Source organism: Scomber japonicus, chromosome 19, assembly GCF_027409825.1.
Source record: "Scomber japonicus isolate fScoJap1 chromosome 19, fScoJap1.pri, whole genome shotgun sequence".
Taxonomy (NCBI): Eukaryota; Metazoa; Chordata; class Actinopteri; order Scombriformes; family Scombridae; genus Scomber; species Scomber japonicus.
The window spans coordinates 6,614,547-6,633,905 of NC_070596.1; the positions used below are offsets into that span (position 1 = coordinate 6,614,547).

The 19,359-nt window shown below is 39.2% G+C and overlaps 3 protein-coding genes and 2 non-coding genes across 5 annotated transcripts in view; 3 read left to right on the forward strand and 2 right to left on the reverse strand.

The window, feature by feature from the left end:
• c7b (complement component 7b) overlaps positions 1-19,359 on the reverse strand; it is a 309,407-nt gene that overhangs the window by 239,739 nt on the left and 50,309 nt on the right. The window lies entirely within an intron of this gene.
• Positions 1,661-1,742, forward strand: trnas-uga (transfer RNA serine (anticodon UGA)). Its single transcript has one exon. It is a non-coding gene; the product is annotated as a tRNA-Ser (tRNA).
• On the reverse strand, positions 2,784-2,865 carry trnas-uga (transfer RNA serine (anticodon UGA)). The gene has a single exon. It is a non-coding gene; the product is annotated as a tRNA-Ser (tRNA).
• Positions 4,171-12,652, forward strand: rnf180b (ring finger protein 180b). Its single transcript, XM_053339704.1, has 8 exons — positions 4,171-4,241; positions 5,089-5,192; positions 6,371-6,466; positions 6,792-7,547; positions 8,595-8,723; positions 8,889-9,108; positions 9,728-9,853; positions 11,005-12,652. The coding sequence occupies exons 2-8, from the start codon at positions 5,136-5,138 to the stop codon at positions 11,199-11,201; spliced, it is 1,581 nt and encodes a 526-aa protein (XP_053195679.1). The 5' UTR covers positions 4,171-4,241; positions 5,089-5,135; the 3' UTR covers positions 11,202-12,652.
• On the forward strand, positions 13,465-17,746 carry LOC128380030 (regulator of G-protein signaling 7-binding protein B-like). The gene is made up of 6 exons (XM_053339697.1): positions 13,465-13,596; positions 13,813-13,985; positions 14,674-14,804; positions 16,186-16,318; positions 16,458-16,528; positions 17,655-17,746. The coding sequence occupies exons 1-6, from the start codon at positions 13,465-13,467 to the stop codon at positions 17,744-17,746; spliced, it is 732 nt and encodes a 243-aa protein (XP_053195672.1).

Consider the following 19,359-nt stretch of genomic DNA (forward strand, 5'->3'; position numbering starts at 1 on the left):
GTGAATTCAGACATTCTCTTCTAAACACATTAAATAGGTCATAAATATATTTGTAAAAAAGGTGTAAAAAGGCTTCACAAACTGGGTTTTAAGATTTCTGTGTTCAGGATTTAGTGGGCGGGTCTGAAATTGGCATAAACGTGCCCCTGCTGCTGTAGAGGTATAAATACATTCAGTGCACACTACTACTAATATAGTCTACCGTTAGCTGAGTTAGCTGCCGATAGCAGCAGAAAGCTCTCAGAAGTAGCGTCCATGTTTCGGGTAGAGGTTGTGACTTTGATTGACAGGTGACACTTGGTAAGAGGCGGGGTTTCAGTGGACTCGGCGGGCACTCCCACAGTGTTTGGCAGCAGAGAAAAAGGCTGATTTTTACACAACTTTGAAGCTTAATTTCATATATTTGGCGATTTTTTAAAAATCATATTTGGCAGGGTGGTTAACAACACACTTTACTGTGGTATGACAAACTCAGAACACATATTTATTCTTACTTTACATGGACTTTAAAAAAAAGTCAAATTACAAAAATCAACTGACACATTTAGGGACTGTTTGGCCCCTGGAGTCAGGGGTCTTAGGGTTGTTCGACACTTTGCCTGGCTAAACTCTAAATGTGAAAACTACTTCAAGATACCGCAGGTAGCCAATCACAACACACACAGGGCTAACTTACATGTGGACAGCTACAAGCAGTTTAGAGTTTAATTAAATTGTCTGTCTACATGGGCCCTGGTGCAAGACCCTATCAGGAGCCTCACCAGCTCTGCAAGATGCTCAGGCCAGTGTAAAATATGTATGAGAATGAGAGGGTGGATGAACTGCAGGGCAAGACACTACCTGGGTTATCAAGGCCAGCGATGCCAGACTCAGAGACCAGCCCTGCATGAGGATATACAGTCCATTAAAGCCGATACACGACGCTGCTGTAAGCAGCCCTGCCAGACACTCAGGACAGCCCTCAGGTAGAAATTATCACTACTGTAACCTGCCAAATGTCAAGGTCACAAACATTGTGGGTCACATACTAAATAAATGCAGAGTTAGGAGTTTGCAGGTCCTCCAGGAACTGCTGGATGTCCTAGTTTGTGTTTAAGAAATGACTCAGACGTTTCATTGGTGGAGTGAGACTGCTGCTGTTGCTCTCTTCTTCAGATGCCAAGTCTTTGCACACTGAGTTGATTGCTTGGTTAACCAGCAGAGGATTAGCTGTTTGCAGTGTAGTGAGTTACTCTCCAGCAATTCGTCAGCTTCATGCTCTCAGAGCCGTGTACAAGGGTGATGACTCTGATGATGGTCTCGTCATGCAGATGGTGGACTCACTTTCTGTGTTCGCCGTTCATAGTTGCAAGATCAGCCAGGAAGACCTGGAGTCAGCATGGTTTGCAGAGAACAGCCAGATCATGCAGCAGGAATCATCATATCGGACTGTCCTTCCACTTGAGGACATGGAGCAGTATTCTCCCTCCACTCCTGCTCAATATGGTAGTAGTGTGTGGAGAGGATCCTCTGTATGCAATAACAGGGAACAGTAAATGGTATTGTCATTAGCGTCTTATCCTTTGTCAATAAAAATGGAAACCATTCACTGGCCTTGTTAAGGGGGAAGCATAAGATTCTGATCTGAGGTGGACTTTTTTCCTTTGTGGGTATATAGCAGGTTGTTGTGGCCGAGTGGTTAAGGCGATGGACTTGAAATCCATTGGGTTCAACCCTCGCATGTTCAAATCCTGCCAACAACGTGACGTCTTCTTTGGTGTGAACTACTGTTCCATTTGTCTGAAGTTAGTAAAATGAGGCTCCTCTTAGATTTCAAGATTCGACAGCACAACTCTGGAATAATAACTGCTTCTGGTAAGCAACCAGAAAGTGTTTACCCTATGAGTGAAAACTAAATTTGAAATACCATAAAATTTTCTTATCTATTAAAACTTGAAGGCCGTGATTTTGTGAATGGTTGGGGACAGGTGAGCAGCTACCATTAACAGGTAAATACATGACTAAACCCTTAGGTTGAAAAATATAATGAACACAAAATATGGCTTGTGTTTAACTGGTGTAACTGCTATGAGTCCTTACTGTCCTTATTTTAAATTGGCAAGACTAGTTGAATGTCACTTCTAAGTATCACAGCTGCAGTTTCATTAGCCTACATTTAGAGGCATGCACTTCTAAGATTTCTTTTTTCCTCCACCAATGTCCCAGTTACTCCAGATAACTCATGTACTGTCTCTGAATAGTTTTCACTAAAACCACTTTATGCCAAAGAAAGTATTGAAATACTTGACTGTTAGAAATTTGAGAGATTTGATGGTTGACCGGAAAACACTTGTTGGATTTATGTAAGACCTGTGGAGCAGACTTAGTAGAAGAACCAAAGGACATGGCAAGTCATTATTGGCATGATTCAAACCGACACATGGGCCAATGGATTTTGAGTCTATTACCTTAACCACTCAGCCACAAATGTCTTGACATTCAGTTGGGTGTACACTTGGCTGCCGTAAAAGAAAGGTAGACAGGTTTTATAGTAACTCAAACACTTTATAGTGTGTAGTATTCTTTGTAGATTTAGCATGTAGGGACACAGCAATGGTAAAACCCAATGGAATTTAAGGCCATCGCCACTCGGCCACAGCAACCATCACCAAAAGAACAGTGTGGTAGAAAGAGCAGGTCAAAGTTTATTCAGTAACACTGAAACTTCCTTCATGTAGCTGGTATACTAGACAACACAGCCATGCCTCATTATTGAGCAGTGGTTAATACCAAAGAAGATGTCTCGTTGCTGGCAGGATTCGAACCTGCGAGGGTGAAACCCAATGGATTTCAAGTCCATCGCCTTAACCACTCGGCCACAACAACCTGTTATCCACACCCTCACACACAGAAAAAAGGCTTTACACGCCCAGTAACACAGCTCCTCTGTAACAAGACCAGTGAATAGTTTCCATTTTATGTGAGAAAGGAAAAGGAGCTAATGACCAATCAAGAAAATTCAATATCAGTAGTGATTGGCTACTTTACACCTCCTTTGTAATTTCAGGACTTGCTCATTCAATGTGATATGATTGGTATGTTCGCGTGATGCATTTTCAAATGCTTTATAAGACTGCTGGTGATGAAATTGGCAACACTTGTGCCACCCTGCTAAACTAAAGCACACTGTTCACATCGCCTTTTTACTGGTCGACCTTTCCAATATAAAATATTGCCAAATTGCTCACCTTGCATTGCCAGTGCAATGAAAACAGAATTGATTTAGTTTATTGGGAGCCACACTAGCTGTAGCCTTGCTTGCCTTCTTCCTGGGGTCCAACCATATGCATAAAATTGCACAACAATACATAACATTACAACAAAATAAAGAAAGTAAAAAGGAGAAAAGAAGGGAAATATATAGCCTATATATTTACATATTTATATATATACCTACATCTATACATACACTCATACACATACATGTAACATAACAAAATACAGTTGTCTTTTTAAATAATGTCAATTATAGAAATGTTCTGTCCGTCATCCATTTCTTTTATTGTCCTAAACACACACTGAAAGGGTCTTTAACATTGCAAAGGGTCTTTAACATTGTTGCTATGTGCAGGGTTGGGAAGGTTACTTTGGAAATGTAATAGGATTACTAGTTACCCTATTCAAAATGTAATAAGTAATGTAACTATTTCAATTACTTAATCAGAGTAATGTAACTTATTATATTTGATTACTTTCTCATTACATTTCTAATTTTCTAATGAATGTTTTTAACTGTTGGGATAAGTGTACCCATTAAGTTCAGGTGTTTTTCGTGGATACTGACATGATTTATAAGGGAGATAATTTCTTATAAAGCAAAGTGTATCTCTCATTTGAAAACGTATAAATTTAGTATAAAATAGTAGTAAAAGTATAAAATATATATATATTTTATGAAAAAAAATTAAAGTCTGGCATGGGCTTATTTGGTACTCCCCCCCCCCCATCACTGGTTATACTCCCTGTAAGGAAGCAAGTTTTACGCATTTAAATTACTTTAATGACCTATTTTCGTCTCCCTTTTATTTATTTTCTTTTCTATTTTGAGATCACGAAATCGGGTAGGGTATTTTGGTCTATTGGACTTACCGTAGTGTCCTAGCCGCCGTGACGTCACGGCCTGCTTTAAATAGAAAAGGCTGTCTAACTTTCTTCTTGTTGTTTGTTCGTTACCGCCACGCAAAAACCTTCCCTGCTATCAGGTAGGCGAGTTTAACTCAAATTGGTTAATTTTATCACTGGCATTATATGAACAATGTTATTTACCGATGAAAACGGCACGAAGGAGCCTGTTGTTGTTATTAACAGAGCTGAGCTAGCAGCATGACATTGTTTTTAATCTGCCATCCGACTGTGAGAGATGTAACAGTGTCTACTGAAACACCAGCAATAATAACAGCATTATGTCAAAGCACCAATGCAGAGAAATCCTCTCTACCTGTTACTGAAGCAACAACTGAATATTTGCTATTACTCATGTAGTCATAACCTTACAGTTCAGGGTCAATAGATACATATGAAATATCACACACATGTTTCTTTACTGTTGGTTTTGGTTTGTTTTTCATGTTTTTAAGCTCCAATAAAGAAAAAGAGAAAGACATGTTTTAGACAATAGTGTGCTTTTTTGGCAACAATATCAAGATTACTAGTATCATAAATGGTCTTCATTAGTGACCAACTCTAAATTAAGCAGCTGTATTCATTTAAAACAAATCAGATTATTTCATTGTCTAGTCCAAACAAATTCATAAAGAGGATTATTCTGAAATTAGCTATACTAGTTTTAATGCAGCCCTGCAGGAAACAGTGTCAGGCTGTTAATAAGTGGCTCACTGCAGTGTCTTCATATACCTCATTATAACTCATTTCAGAGGTTAGTTAACACTTGAGCCAGAACCTGCTTTTCTGGTAAAAATCAAGTTCCCCCTGACAGGATTCCAACTAAACCTGACCTGCGACTATTAAAGAAGACTGCATAGAAGGTATACTAGTGCAGGTGTGTTTTCAGTTGCATTTATCAACTGTGTTTCTCATCGTCATCAACAGAGCTGGACTAAAAACATCCATTTTCGAGAGCCTGAAGAAAGAGGAGCATGCTGCGCTGCAGGAGGTGTCGAAAGGGTGTAATAGATGGACAGTGTTTGGCAAAGGTGGGAGGAAATTCTGTAGATAAGATATTCCTTTATTAGTCCCACAGAGAGGAAATGCAGCAGCAAGTCCATAGAAAAAAAAACCCAGAAAGAGCATCAATAGTAAGAATAAAGCACAATAAATAATCAGTAAGTACACAAGTAACAAAAAGACAATAGACTAAACCTACCAAAAACATTATGTACAAATGTTATATTGGTGTTAAATTATATACCTGAGTGTGATATTGTTATTGCACAGGTTTTAAAGTAAAAAAAATAAATGTACGTATCCACAGTTGAACTGAAGTAATAGTGTACCAAAAAAAAACCTCATATTGCATGTCATGTACATTAAAAAGTGCAGTTGTGAAATTGTCCAGGTCGAGGGGGGGGGGGGGGGGGGGGGGTGAGGTTTATTGGGAGCAGTGCTGGTTGGACAGTCTGACAGCTGCGGGGAGAAAGGAACTGCAACATCGCTCTTTCACACACTTTGGGTGAAGGAGTTTGGCACTGAAGGAGTGCTCCAGTCCAGTCAGAGACAGCTTGGCCATCATTCTCCTTTCTCCCACCACCTCCACCAGGTCAAGAGGGCATCCCAGGTCAGACCTGGTACTCTATCAGTTTATCCAGTCTCTTCCTGTCTGCAGCTGAGATGATGCTACCCCAGCAGACCACCCCATAAAAGATGGCTGATGCCACCAGTGTGTGTGTGTGTGTGTGTGTGTGTGTGTGTGTGTGTGTGTGTGTGTGTGTGTGTGTGTGTGTGTGTGTGTGTGTATGTATGCATGTATGTATGTATGTGTGTGTGTGTGTGTGTGTGTGTGTTTGTGTATGTGTATGTGTGTGTGTGTGTATATATCCTTTTGGTTTTGGACTGTTTGAACAAAATAAGACATTTGAAGATTACCTCATTTTGATGGGTGTCTTTCACTATTATCTGACAATTTAGACTAAAAGATTAATCAATCAGTGCAAAAACAAAAATAAGAGATTACTTGACAATTAAAACAATAATGAGTTTCAGCCCTGATTATACCTAAGAGTCTACAAAGTCATAAAAGGACATCTGTGTTGGATAACTCAAAGATAACAGCTTGTGTTTCAGTCATAAAACAATATGGATGGCTATCAGTGCCAGAGAAACTGGGTCTGTGGGAACTGTTTCGGCTGATTGTGTGTATTTTATATCGGGGCAGGTAGAGGCCACGGATGAAAGCGCAGCTGCTGTCTGCAGCATTTGGCACGTGAATGTGGACACGTTGCCAGAGTGGATACTGACCTCAGTTCAACAGGTACAGTAAGTGTGTCAGCGTAGGAATACAGTGTGTGCAGTGTTAAATGATAGTGGACTCTAGTAACAGTGGACACTGAAGAAAGTAAGATTTCTTTTTCTTATGTAGATTTGGATAGATTGTTATATAGTTTGACATTTGCAGCTTTGAACTTCTTATACTGTATGTGAAGATATGCTACAAAATGTGAGGAGCATTGACATTTTATAGACAAAATATGAAATAGAAAAATGGTTATTTATTGATAATTGAAGTAATCATTTGTTTCAAACCTACTTATTTTGTGACAGACAATAGATTTCATGATAGTATTCTGTTTGTTCAGGCACAGTGGACTGTAGGAAAACTGAAGTGCCAGAACTGTGGAGCTCGTTTGGGCGGCTTCAACTTCATCAACCGCAGTGAATGTCCCTGTGGGCTGGACGCCACCATCCACCTCAACAAAAGTCGTGTGGAACGCGACCACAAACATTGCTTTTTTATTGTCCAACCGAGGAGGACGAGACCTGAGAGGGGACACGGTGGTTTGCTGACTGACGGCTCTCAGAATAAAGAGGAGAGGCCTGAATTTAGCAGAACTGCACTGGACAGTTTACAGCTTAACTGTGCTGCCGTCATGTCCCACATTCACCCTGCAGAGGCCTCGTCTTCACTGACCGACAGTGAAAGCAGCCAGTCCTTTTCTTTCAGTCCTCTTTACTGCATCTCCCATAGGAGACGCCGCAGTTTGGAGGATGATTCTGCCATCAGGTCTTCTTGTTTTTGCCCTGCGGGACGTTCTTACAGGTCTGCGGCTGTGATGAAGAGAGCAGGGACAGATGAGTTTACACGGGCGCCTGTCTCACATCCCACAAGTCAGCCGTTAGACACAGATGGTGCTTCATCCAATGCTGTCGCCTGCCGTTCTTCTGTTTCTGGAGGGAGACTGACACCTCTGGATCAACAGCTGCTGCAAACTGTGGAGGATGATGAGCCTTCTGCAGAGCCTACACCTGTCCATGAAGAGGTTTCTGATTCAGCCCTGTTCCTCAGAGGAAGAGCCATCTCTGACAGTGCATCGGAGCAGGAAGAGGAAGTGGTGGTAGGTTGTAAGCCTGTCACAATAATTATGTTATCGACTAGTCAGTTAATAATCTAATTATCAACATGACATTCATCAATTACCTTGATGATTTTTTGACCTCAATATTGCCACACAAAAGTAATTATGGTGACAGGCCTAGTAGGTTGCTGTTCTTTACAGTGAATTTTAAAATGTCTGCATTAATTAGGAGTGTAGCCAATGATGAGTGTAATACATTATGTTTTTACACTACAGTAATATTATTCCAAATATTCTTTCCTCTTTTAAAGTAGATTTCACATAACATATTGTAACAGCCAATTTGCAGCTCCTGTAAGAGTTTACAGAAACTGAGAGAAAACCAACAGGTTCACACCCACAATCCAGCACATTCTGCTTTTCCTATGATGCAGATATTTCCATCTCGCCTGAAGCAAAGAAAAACAACTGTGCCTGCTGCATAAAAATGTATAGGCCCCTCTGAAGTAAAGCATTAATCATCAGGGAAACCGAGCAGAAGAGCTGCTACTGACCAAATGCCATATTTTTAATGTGACTTTTGTTTACTAACCGAATTGATCATGAGACAAGATTCACTTCGCAACATGAGTGAAATATATATTTTTATTTATTGGATCTTCCTAAAAAAATAACTAAAATAAAATAAAATAATAGGCTTGTTACACAAAACAGATGACAAATCAAAGTGGCCCTTTTTTGCGGCATACACAATTGCACAGTTGCACCCAAGAGTAGACCCGTCACGATAACTGCATTTGTTGGACGATATATTGTCTCAGAAATAATCGCGATAAATGATATTATTGTCATTTTGAAGATCATTTTATACCACTGATATAATGATGATAGCATAATAATGCAAGGGGGGCACGTTATGTTATTGTATGATAAGTCGATAATGTAATTATTGTGGCCTACCTAAGAGCAGTATAAAATCTTAATAAATAAAATAAAAAGAAGAAACTCAAATATATATTGAAAAATTAGAATAAAAATGACTGAACAGCTGTGCTGAAGTTTGCATGTTTGTGATGCTTTCCTCAGCCTGAAGCCTCTATGGCCTCCCCAGCCTCAAACAGAGTGAGCAAGAGGGAGAAGAACCGTCTGAAGAGTCTCCGGAGGAAACAGAGGAGGAGGGAGCGATGGCTGCACAGTCAACTGGAGCAGGAGCAGGTAAGAGACCAGAGTTCACACTGATATGGTGGGTGCATGTAGGGGACAGCCTTAGCATTATCTGTGTGTAACTCCAAATGACCCCCAATTACAAAGACACCGTCCTGATAATTGCCTTTTGAGTTTTCTGAGTAAAGACGAACGTGCACATGGTTTTGCGTCCAGGCCGGGAGTGCGAGCGGTTTACTGTTGGACAGTGAGGAAGAGGACAGAGAAGGCCTCACCTGCGCTGTGTGTCTCGACGTCTACTTCAGCCCGCACAGCTGTCAGCCCTGCAGTCATGTTTTCTGCGAGCCTTGTCTCCGCACACTCGCCAGGAACCGACCGACGAACACACCCTGCCCCCTCTGTCGCACACTCATCTCACACACCAACTTCCACAAAGGTGAGCTTTCCCCCACGATTCAAGCTCAAGTAATACTGTTAAATGATAAGGGCCTTAGAAGTTTTATATTTAAGACACAAAAATCCCTAACCTTACCCACCCTCGCCTCACTTGAAGAAAGGGGGGTGAACTCTCGTTTTTATGGTACAATTATAGACAGTTCCAATAAAAGGCTTGCGTGGTCTGAGGACTTGAATAGTGTAATATCTTTTGAGGACTGGCGGAAAGCCTGTTTGAAAGCTCAGACACAATCCATTAATTCTCATCTCAAATTGATCCAATACAAGTGGTTAATGAGGACTTATGTAACACCTTACTTGTTGAATACATTTGATCCCAATAACCCAGATGTATGTGTTAAATGTGGAGTGAAAGGCACATTCATGCACTGCCTATGGGAATGCCTGCAAATCCACATATTCTGGACAGGAGTTCTAAATATACTCATTTATCACAGGTGTGAAGATAAAAATATGTCCTAAATTGTGTATCCTGGTGCCTCTGTGGACAGTCCTACATTTGATGTCCCCACAGTGCAGTAACTAGGAATAACAGCTACTATCTTCAACAATCAGATTCATCTAGTAACTGTAGGTACTTCTCCTATTTCTCTTTTCAGAGCTCAACCAGACAGCAAAGACCTTCTTCCCAAAAGTCTATTATGCCCGCAAGCAACACTTCCAGAACGCTTCGTGTGTCAAATGGCCTCTGCCCAGCTGTCGCAAACGTTTCCGTACCTTCTGGGGTGAGAAACTGTGTCATGTAGTCTGGGTTTTTTTTTGGTGTCCAGTAAGTAGGTCGGTGTTATCTTCCAACAGGAAAGTCTGTGGATTAAATGTAATATTTAATTCTATGAGCAAACTCCAAATAAACAAATAAAACCAGAACTACCTGCATGGCAGATATAAGTAAGGGTTAGCAGAAAAATATGATTATTTCCACTGTACTGTTCCCATATCTCTCTGTGAATGACTGAACTCATTTAACCTCTTACCTGCTGCTGTTATGACCGTATTGACCAAGGTAGCAAGACAGACACACACAGTTTAGTGGCAGTAATAAACTAGGCAATATATTTGCAGCAATGGACTGTTCAGTCCTACAAACAGTGAAACAGCAGTGATACAAATCTTGTAAGATAAAGATTATTTCATAGTGAACTTCTATGGTATGAAATATGGTGGTTATTCCACCCAACTAGTAATAAGAATATAGCAATACAACATAACAATAAGAATAAAAAGGACATATTTATGGCTCTTTTGATGTATTTGTATTTAAAGTTACAGTCTCATAAACCTTGGACATTCAGGGTTGCCAATATTAAAATGAAATTATTTAATGGAATAAGCAGAAATTAATATTAATGTCCTTTAAAAAAAAAAAAAAGAAGAAGAATATTATGGAAGTCTTTTAACACTTATTATTCCTTTTAAATCTTTAAAGTTTTGCTCTTGTAACAGGTATTTTTTTTAGGAGTCAGTGATTATAAAATCATGAATTTTCAAAAGTCAATAATAGATTTAATGACGTGTTGGGAGGAACATTTAATTTTTCAAATAAAGTACTCTACAGAAATGCACACCAGCTTAAAGACTGTGTAAAGTGAATTCAGACATTTTCTTCTAAACACATTAAATAGAACACTACTACTACTACTACTACAGTCTACAGTTAGCTGAGTTAGCTGCCGAGTTAGCTGCCGAGCGAGCTAGCCGCTGAGTTATATTATATATTTTTTTAATCATTCAAATTTAGCAGGGTTGTTAACAACACACTTTTCTGTGGTATGTCAAACTCAGAACACATATTTATTCTTACTTTAAACGGACTTTAAGGATACATTTAGTTTAATCACTTTGAATACAGATTGTAATTTTATCTGTTTAACTTCAGGATATCAGAGACAAGCAGGGACGGCACAGAGACGCTGGCACTTTGCCCATACAGGCTTCACGCTGGATGCTTTGGACCTCACCGACATGCGCGGCTGGCTCTTCGACATCGGACTGGTCATCGTCTACATCCACTCAGTCAACTGGATCCTGGCTTTCCTGTTCCTCTGTTTCCTCATGTACTACTTCTACTGTTGAGACAGAGGAGAGTTCAAGAGTTTGCAGTGCAGGTTTATATCCTTCTTTTTCTGAAAAGAGGGTTTCACTGTTAGGTGTTAAAGTATCACAAAAATTGGTGGAGTTGGTAAAGACATGAGTGGAAGCGAGTAGCAGGAATCTTATAAAAATGAGTATGAGAAGTAAATCTAAACAATTGCAAGCTTCCAGTTTGCATGGATGGTTGGGAAAGTCAACAATTTGGATCAAATGACTACAAACTAGTTTAAAAAATCTAATGGTAATTTGAACAGAGCTTCCTGTTTCTCCACGCTTCCAGTCTTTATGCTAAGCTAAACTAACACATCCCGACTCCAGCTCTGAACTTAACACATAGACATGAGATTAATATCTTAATCTTCACATCTCAGTCTCATAAAGAAACCAAATAAGAGTACACAAAACTATTTCTTTAATATTGCACAGGCTGATTTTAGGAATCAAACAGGCACTTTACAGAAAAAAACAAAGAAGAATCACTAAATAATGCATACAGTACAAACGTTTTAAATTCAAGTCACTTGTAACTCCTTATATTGTTTGTCCAGTGTCATTGGAGAAAGTTTGGTCTTTGTTTTGTTAAGTAAAACTTAGTTGATGTTGATGTAAGATTTAAAACAATTGAGATACACTGCTTCTTGACAGTAACAAGTAGATTGATGTAAATAATAGAATTGATTGAGAGATTGATAGAAACAGAAACACAAGGAACTGACAGAAAATCAGATTCACAAATGGGGAAAATACCCATTTCAATATGGTGCCTTTGCTTATTCTGTGCCTTCTGTCTACAATAATGTGAACTGCACTAGAACAACTTTAAGTTTTAGTTCTCTAGAACATTTAACCATTTTCAATGAACACTATTTGGGGGTTTTTTTGGAAGGAAAATGACTTGCAAAAGTCTGATTAAACTCTTAGTATCTATATTGTTTAGAGTTTGTCTTACTAAAAATAGACTGTTATAGAAAATAGTCTTTAATTTGAGTTGTGCTTCCTTTAATTTGAATCTATGTGGTCAGATTTAGCATTATACATTAAACTGAAATAAATAAAAACAAATCTTTATCTTTTCAAGCTGTATTATTTTAGAAAATAAATACTTGTTTGTTTTTTGTAATCTTTGTAAATGGTTTTGTTTGCTGTGAGTTCAATCATCAGAAGCTAAGAGCCACAGATTATTCTCAGGAGTTGGTGGAGACCAAACCAGGGGTAAAAATAGGTGAATATGATAATATTACCAACTGTGTGTACTCCATGTGGAAACTGTGAATTGTTTGACAGTATTTTAGGGTTGTGTAGTGAAGTTCATGTAGCCAAAAAAGATGACGCAGCTTTAAATAAATGTTTAAAAGAACATTCCCAATCACATTAGCCGAAGTTAGGGAGTGGTGGCCTAAAGGTTAGAGAAGTAAGATTGTGACTGGTTGCTGGTTCAATCCAGATCTGGATAAATCTGGATGGGGAAAGCAAAGACGCAGTGCTTTCCCCTCTGTCACGACCACCACTGAGGAGCCATTGAGCAAGACCCTGAACTCCAACTACACCAGTGGGGCTGCTTGTTTGCCAGCAGATCAGACTGTGGTTGGACTGGGCAGCTTCCAAGTGTGAATGTGTGACTGTGTTGATGTGATCGGTGCTTTCCTGAAAAAGACAGTATGGCTCTCAGTGAAATTCCTCTGAATAATTAAAGATTTAAAAAAAAAAGTCTGGCAATAGTCCTTTAAATCCAGGTCTTCAAATTGAATGTTAATATATTAATGATGTCAGCAGGCTGTGATACAGTGTGTTTAATTTATTAAAGGCGCTTCATTCTGTTTTATAATCCAATATAGCATATAATCATTGAGTTTCTGGACCGCTGTGTGTTGATTCTAAAGGGTTAATGGTGAGTCGGAGGGTGACGACTTGTTTTGCTGTTGGCTCTCTGAATCCTCCATACACGTGAGTGCGCGGCGGAAGACGGCGGAGCCTCCTCCCTGTCGGCCTTCAGGAGGGGCTGAAGGTGACTCTCCTCTCGGCGGGGATGCAGAGGCAGCTGCTGGGGGTCCGTCCGGCCCGCTACACGGTTCTTCTCCGGGGAATAGCGACACCTGTGCTGGAGCTTTAAAAACATTAACCAAAACCTTTTGACCCTGCAGCATCTTGAGAGGGGTCATTTTTTCCCCCTTTATTTATATAGAGGACACAGCCGCAACCAGAAAGAGGAGGGGGTGTCTCTTTCTCTCTGTGTGTCTGTGCATGCATGTGTTCTGCACCGTACGGGCGGAAAAAGCGCCCAAGATCCGCAGGGAGCATTTTTCCCATCAGTAAAGGGGCTCAGACGGAGCCGGAGCGCCGTGAGAGCACAGAGGGGGCCGTGGACTGCAGCAGGATGGTGAGGATAATGAAATGATGTGTGCTGATGATTGACAAGAGGCATCAAGGGACAGGTTATTGTATTCACTTGATAGAAGCGATTTATGTGCAGGTGCAACAGTGGCGCAAATGAGACAACGCTCTGCTGTTTTTTTTTTGTGTGTTTTTTTTTTTCTATAATAAGTCAAGTGCATATATAACAGGCTTAACCAAAGGTGGTTTGATTTTTTCCAAGACTGTCCAGGAATTCAACACGCTCGTAGCGCTGTACCGAGAGCAGGTGATCTGCGTCGGGGAGATCTCCGCCGACTGTCCGTCTCTGCGGGCTCAGATGCAGCACACGCGGGCCAAAGGATGCTCCATGGCCCGGGCTGCGCACCAGGACCTTGCCGTCATGTCTGTTTCAGGGTAAGATGTATACACGTTCTTCCTCCTCAATAAACTGAAATCATATGAAATATTTCACACACTTTAACCTCTTCAAACACGATTCTCTTTGCACGGTGGGACAGCATTACACGCACATCTGATTGTTCCAGCATATAATGACTAACACAATAATGTTAATAAAAAAATACAAAAACAAAAACAAAAACATCAACAGTATTGATATTATTTTGTGATTACAAGACAGAAAAGTCTAAAAACTTGAATAATACAAAATAAAAAAACAGCAAGTGTGGTTAAAAGGGTTTAAGCTGAAAGGAAGTGCACTGTAGGCTTGAAGCCACTGGTTGGTTTACATTCATGTCTTTACAGTAAGGATTTATATGTAGTGTTTAATCTCCAACCTACTACCTTCAAGCACGCCTGCAAAACGGCAGGATTGCACTGTTTCTGCAAATGAGCTCACACTGAACTCTGGAAATACTGGTGTGGAAGTAAACTCACAGTTACTGCTGGAAGTTCACATTAAGCATTGAGTTCAATGTGCTCCACTATCAAGTTTAAAGTGTGTGCAAAGTCATTTTCTCTTTATGCAACAAATGCCAATTAGTGGAAAACCACATTCGCCCTCTCTGATTGTATCTCTTTGTGGCTGTCCCCCCCCCCCACACACACACACTAACCCCTCCTCCTCCTCCTCATGCTGCAGTCCAGAGGACGGAGAGATCCACCCTGAGATCTGTCGGCTCTTCATCCAGCTGCAGTGCTGCCTGGAGATGTTCATAACAGAGATGCTGAAATCCATGTGCCTGCTGGGGGTGCTGCAGCTTCACCGAAAAAGTACCATCACAATAACAATGTTATGATGTCACACCACATTTAAAGAAATTATTAAGAAGATACAAACATGATATAAATACAGTAAAATAGCCACATTATATTGTAAAAAACAGTTTCATGATTTTTAAAAAATACTGATATATTGAAACTTGCTGTCCTTCCTTTCTTCAAACGGATCAAATTGTAAACAAAATCTTATGAACAAAATTTAAAAGTAATCGGGGAAGCAAACAGGCACAGACTGTGTCAATTTAACCACCTGTGCATCACATACAATAAAGACTATGGGTCTAGCCAACTCTATCCTCACTTGTTTCATTAATAATGCATATGACTGGAAATAACTGGCTGTCAATAAGAAAGAAGAAACATATTTAGTAATAAATCTTTGAAATTGTCCCTTTTAAAAGCAGATATTTTAACTAACCACAGTAGGAAAAGTACAGGCTTAAATAATGAAAGCTGCTGCAGTTTCAGGGTCCTGGTATTGTGAATACTGGCTCATTGTTACACTGTCATGTCAGTTTCATGGCTGTATCACAGGACATTCCAGGTGGTTATCCATCCTGAAACAACCTGTTTTAAACCTCTTATATACTCTTCAGAATTCCTAAAGACACTCATTCATATATTATGTATTCAAATCTCTTAGCATTGAACACATGAAAAGCATTCAGTGTGTATGGAAATCTGATAATACATTAAACTATACAGTTAAGCTTTTAACAGGTAAACAAAACACATTCTAAGTCTATTTCAGCTACTAGTTTTCTACATGCATTAGTTTGACTTGAAAAGCATCTTTAAACTGCATTTTGAACACACAATCAAAATGAAGCTATAAATTCCCTGCTGTTCTAAAGTATTGTGGATTAGTTAGGCTGAACCACACACTGTAGAGACAGCAGAGGGCAGCAGAGAGCTGTTATTATGGTCAATATGTACAGGAAGAGCTTGGAGCCATTTCCATTGTGTTGTTATTAAGAAATTATAGAGATGAAATTAAAACAGCACAGAAGGGACAGTTTCCTGTTACATTCATAAAAACCAGACTGATGAAATTCAAACTTGTATTCATTATTTGATTGTTTCATAAACATTTCTAGCAGTCCCTGCAGGGCCACAAAGTATTAATCTTTTTTAAAAAGTCATTCACAAGACAAGTTATACTGAAGACCTTTCGTTCACAGAATTATTCATAAAACAGAGGACATTTTTTGAAAAACTACATGACGAACAGAAAGAAATCAGAAAGAAATCATCCGTTGCTTTACGGTTGTTGTAGTTTTATTATATATATATATTATATATTTAGTGTTTGCGGCCTGTTTGTTGACCATGGCTCAGTGCTATTGTCTCTGTTCGGACCTGAAAGGAACAGACTCGGAGCCAAAGGTGGACTTCAGGGTGGATGAAAGCTCGGATATTCCCATCCTGGAGGACCGATCCTCCTCTTCCATAGACTTCCCTCATGAGCAGTGGCTGGTGGGAAACGATATTGAAAACATAGAGAGGTACACTGAATGCACCGGCTTTTTAAAAGTCTTTCTTACACTGTTTCTGAAGGATGTTTGCTATACTGTTGTGAATTTAAATAATGAATCTGAATTTCAGATAACCATCTGCTGATACAGTGTTTCTTTACCCTCACAGAGATATGCGAGAGATGCGAAACCTACTCAGCAAACTCAGGGACACGATGCCTTTGCCACTGAAAAACCAAGGTGTGTAATGTTTGTGATTGATTCCAAGGCCTTTACCAGAACTTTGCTTTTTTATCTTAGTGTTCAGTTTTACTGACCTCAACAGTAATAGATCATTTATCTTTTAATGTGTTTTCAAGAATATTGATTAAAGAATGTACTGCACTAAATGATGTTTATTTTTTCAGATGTTAATCATTGTTTATTTTATTGTGAAAAGTAGTGTAATTATACCTTATCAGGTTTAAAATAATATTAAAGGAATAGTTTAGCAATCTGGTTGTTAATCATTGAGCCAATGGAACATAAGCTGATTCAGAAGTGGGACAGCACCTCAGGACTATGTGATGGAAACATTGCACAATTAGGAAAAATCCTTTGAAGGTATTAAAAAGTGTCAAGTTAAATTTACAAAAGTCTTACATATGTCATTGTCTGCCTGAAGTGATATTAGTTATTAAATGTTTTATATGTGATTGCTGACTGCGGGGAAGATATTATACTTTGAGCCTACTAGTGGGTATAAACAATAGTATAAACTATGATGTATTATTAAATGTTGGTCATATTGTACCTTCTGGTTTTTCATCATACTTTCATGGTTGGGCTTTGGCCAATATGATTATGAAACAACTGTTATTCTCCTAAAGATACCTGGTATTACCGCTGTGATAAAAATGTGTCCGATCACAATGTTGACATATTAACATTATGATTATTTAAAGCAGAAATCCAAAGTAGTGAAAGTCATTTTAGTGCTGGCTCACTCTGCAGTCTGTAGCGTTTGAGAGGTTTGATGTTATTGGAAAAAAATCACGCAACAAAGGCCACTTACACTTTCATTTGAAAACTAAACTGATCTGACATGAGATGCATCAGGTTTCTTGTTCACGGTGAGGTAATGTTTTGTGTTTTACCTGTCTGTATTGAGTTGAAGTTTAAATTTTGATAAGCTGGACCAACTTTGGGCAGTACAGCAGATCAGTTTGCATCAAATGTTAACTTAAAGAAAAACAAAGAGTCCCAGCTCTGCTACTTCAACACATTCTGTGAAAATCAATATGTTCATATCCTCATCGCAAATATACCTTGCAATATTGTGATGTTATTTTAAGGCCACCTTTAAGTGGAGTCTTGTTTGTTACAGATGACAGCAGCTTGTTGAATCTGACTCCTGACCCGCTGATCAGACAGAGGAAGAGACGCTTCCCTGGACTCTGCTGCATGGTGTCTGGCTGAGAGTCTGAAGCAGCACATAGCACTGGACTTTTAATTATTATATGACATGTATTGATTAGGGATACATTAATAATATCCCCTTTTAGTCTTTATTTATTTACGGTATTTTTGTCTAATCAGACGATTTTCCATGTTATCAGAATTTGTAGTCTTGTGGTATATGTTATTATATTCTATCCAGTTTGTCTTTTTCATCTTGATTTTTATTTTGTTTTGCTGGTTGGTCATTTGGTTCTTGAGTTCTGCAAGTCGACCCTTTTTGGTTCTGGACGTTTGGCTACGTACAGTTTCGGGTTTGGAATGAGTTTAGGTTTGAGTTAGATCACAATGCCCAGTTGGAATAAGGAAAGTCCAAAGTCACTGCAATGCATTAGTCAATGATGAGTTTAAAAAAAAAAAAGTGATATATAATGCTAGTTACAGGTCTCAAATGTAACAGTACCTTTTGGGTTTCGTTGGGTCAGGCATGATACGGGTTTGGATTTCATTGGGTCAGGCATGGGAGGGGTCTGGGTTTCGTTGTGTTTCAGGCATGGGACGGGTTTGGATTTCGTTGGGTCGGGTTTTGGTTTCAGTTTTAAGCCCTTGCAGAACTCTGTTTTGTTCCCCGGTTGTTTTTAAGATGAGGCATCTTTGCGTTATGCTTCCTTTATATCTTACACATAAGGTAATTTCCTCCTAACCTTTCAGTTATTTTCTATGATTAAGAAGAATTAAAATGTACATATTGGGCTATGCACAGGCATTTTCAGTTTTCAGGTGTCTCACTATGCTTGTGTCAAGCCTCCATGTTTGAATGTGTATGTGTCACTACGTGAGATGTTTAAGTCTGAAAAACCTCCAGACGTATTTCATTTTGAACATCACTCAGCAGAGGTTTTTTGCTGGGTGAGTTTCTGCTTACCTGTGTGGTGTGACACCTTGTAGACAAAGCAATTAATCTGCAGTGTTATGATGCATACACATAACCAGCTCCTATAACTCGTACATTTCTCTGTAGAAAAAAAGGATTATGAATTCATTCAACAGCGTGTGTAGAAAATAAACTTTATGCAAGATGAGTAAAAGATGTTTAAAAACTTTGCCTAAACTTTACATTTTAGACATTTTCAGCAGATTGTCAGGCTTTCTATTTTCACCCGCATAGTGTAGATGATGCACAATGGTATTTGTCAGTTAGTGTATTCAATACTTTGTCATAGAATGAGATACCTCAACAACTACTGTCCAGACTACTATGGAATTGTGTTAGTTCACAGGGTGATTGACCTTTAGTGCTGCAACAGCTAAATGTCAAATTGTTGCCATGGTCCCCGGAAGATGATGCTAGTAACTTATGTGACCTCCTGACTTTCTGTCTAGCATCACCATTAGGCAACATCTTCTACTTATAGCCAAAATATATCAAAACCAGAAATATTAACATCTAGAAAATACCAAAATAGGCAGATTTGACTCAAAAGCCTGCTTACCAGAAGACAAACCCATTGATTTTAATGATTTCATGACCTGTCCTCTACCGCCCCCTTCAGGACATACTTAACACATGACTCCAAACATTTTTTTGGGATAAAGTTGACATAATACAAGACAAAAGTTATATTAGAATAAAA

Excerpts from the sequence above, each read along its gene's own strand:
- rnf180b (XM_053339704.1), top strand. The coding sequence starts at position 5,136 with ATGCTGCGCTGCAGGAGGTGTCGAAAGGGTGTAATAGATGGACAGTGT. Across the intron at positions 6,467-6,791 it reads TACTGACCTCAGTTCAACAG|GCACAGTGGACTGTAGGAAA; the intron begins GTACAGTAAGTG and ends CTGTTTGTTCAG. Across the intron at positions 9,109-9,727 it reads ACACACCAACTTCCACAAAG|AGCTCAACCAGACAGCAAAG; the intron begins GTGAGCTTTCCC and ends TTCTCTTTTCAG.
- LOC128380030 (XM_053339697.1), top strand. The coding sequence starts at position 13,465 with ATGTGTTCTGCACCGTACGGGCGGAAAAAGCGCCCAAGATCCGCAGGG. Across the intron at positions 14,805-16,185 it reads GCTGCAGCTTCACCGAAAAA|ACTCGGAGCCAAAGGTGGAC; the intron begins GTACCATCACAA and ends TGAAAGGAACAG. Across the intron at positions 16,529-17,654 it reads TTTGCCACTGAAAAACCAAG|ATGACAGCAGCTTGTTGAAT; the intron begins GTGTGTAATGTT and ends TGTTTGTTACAG.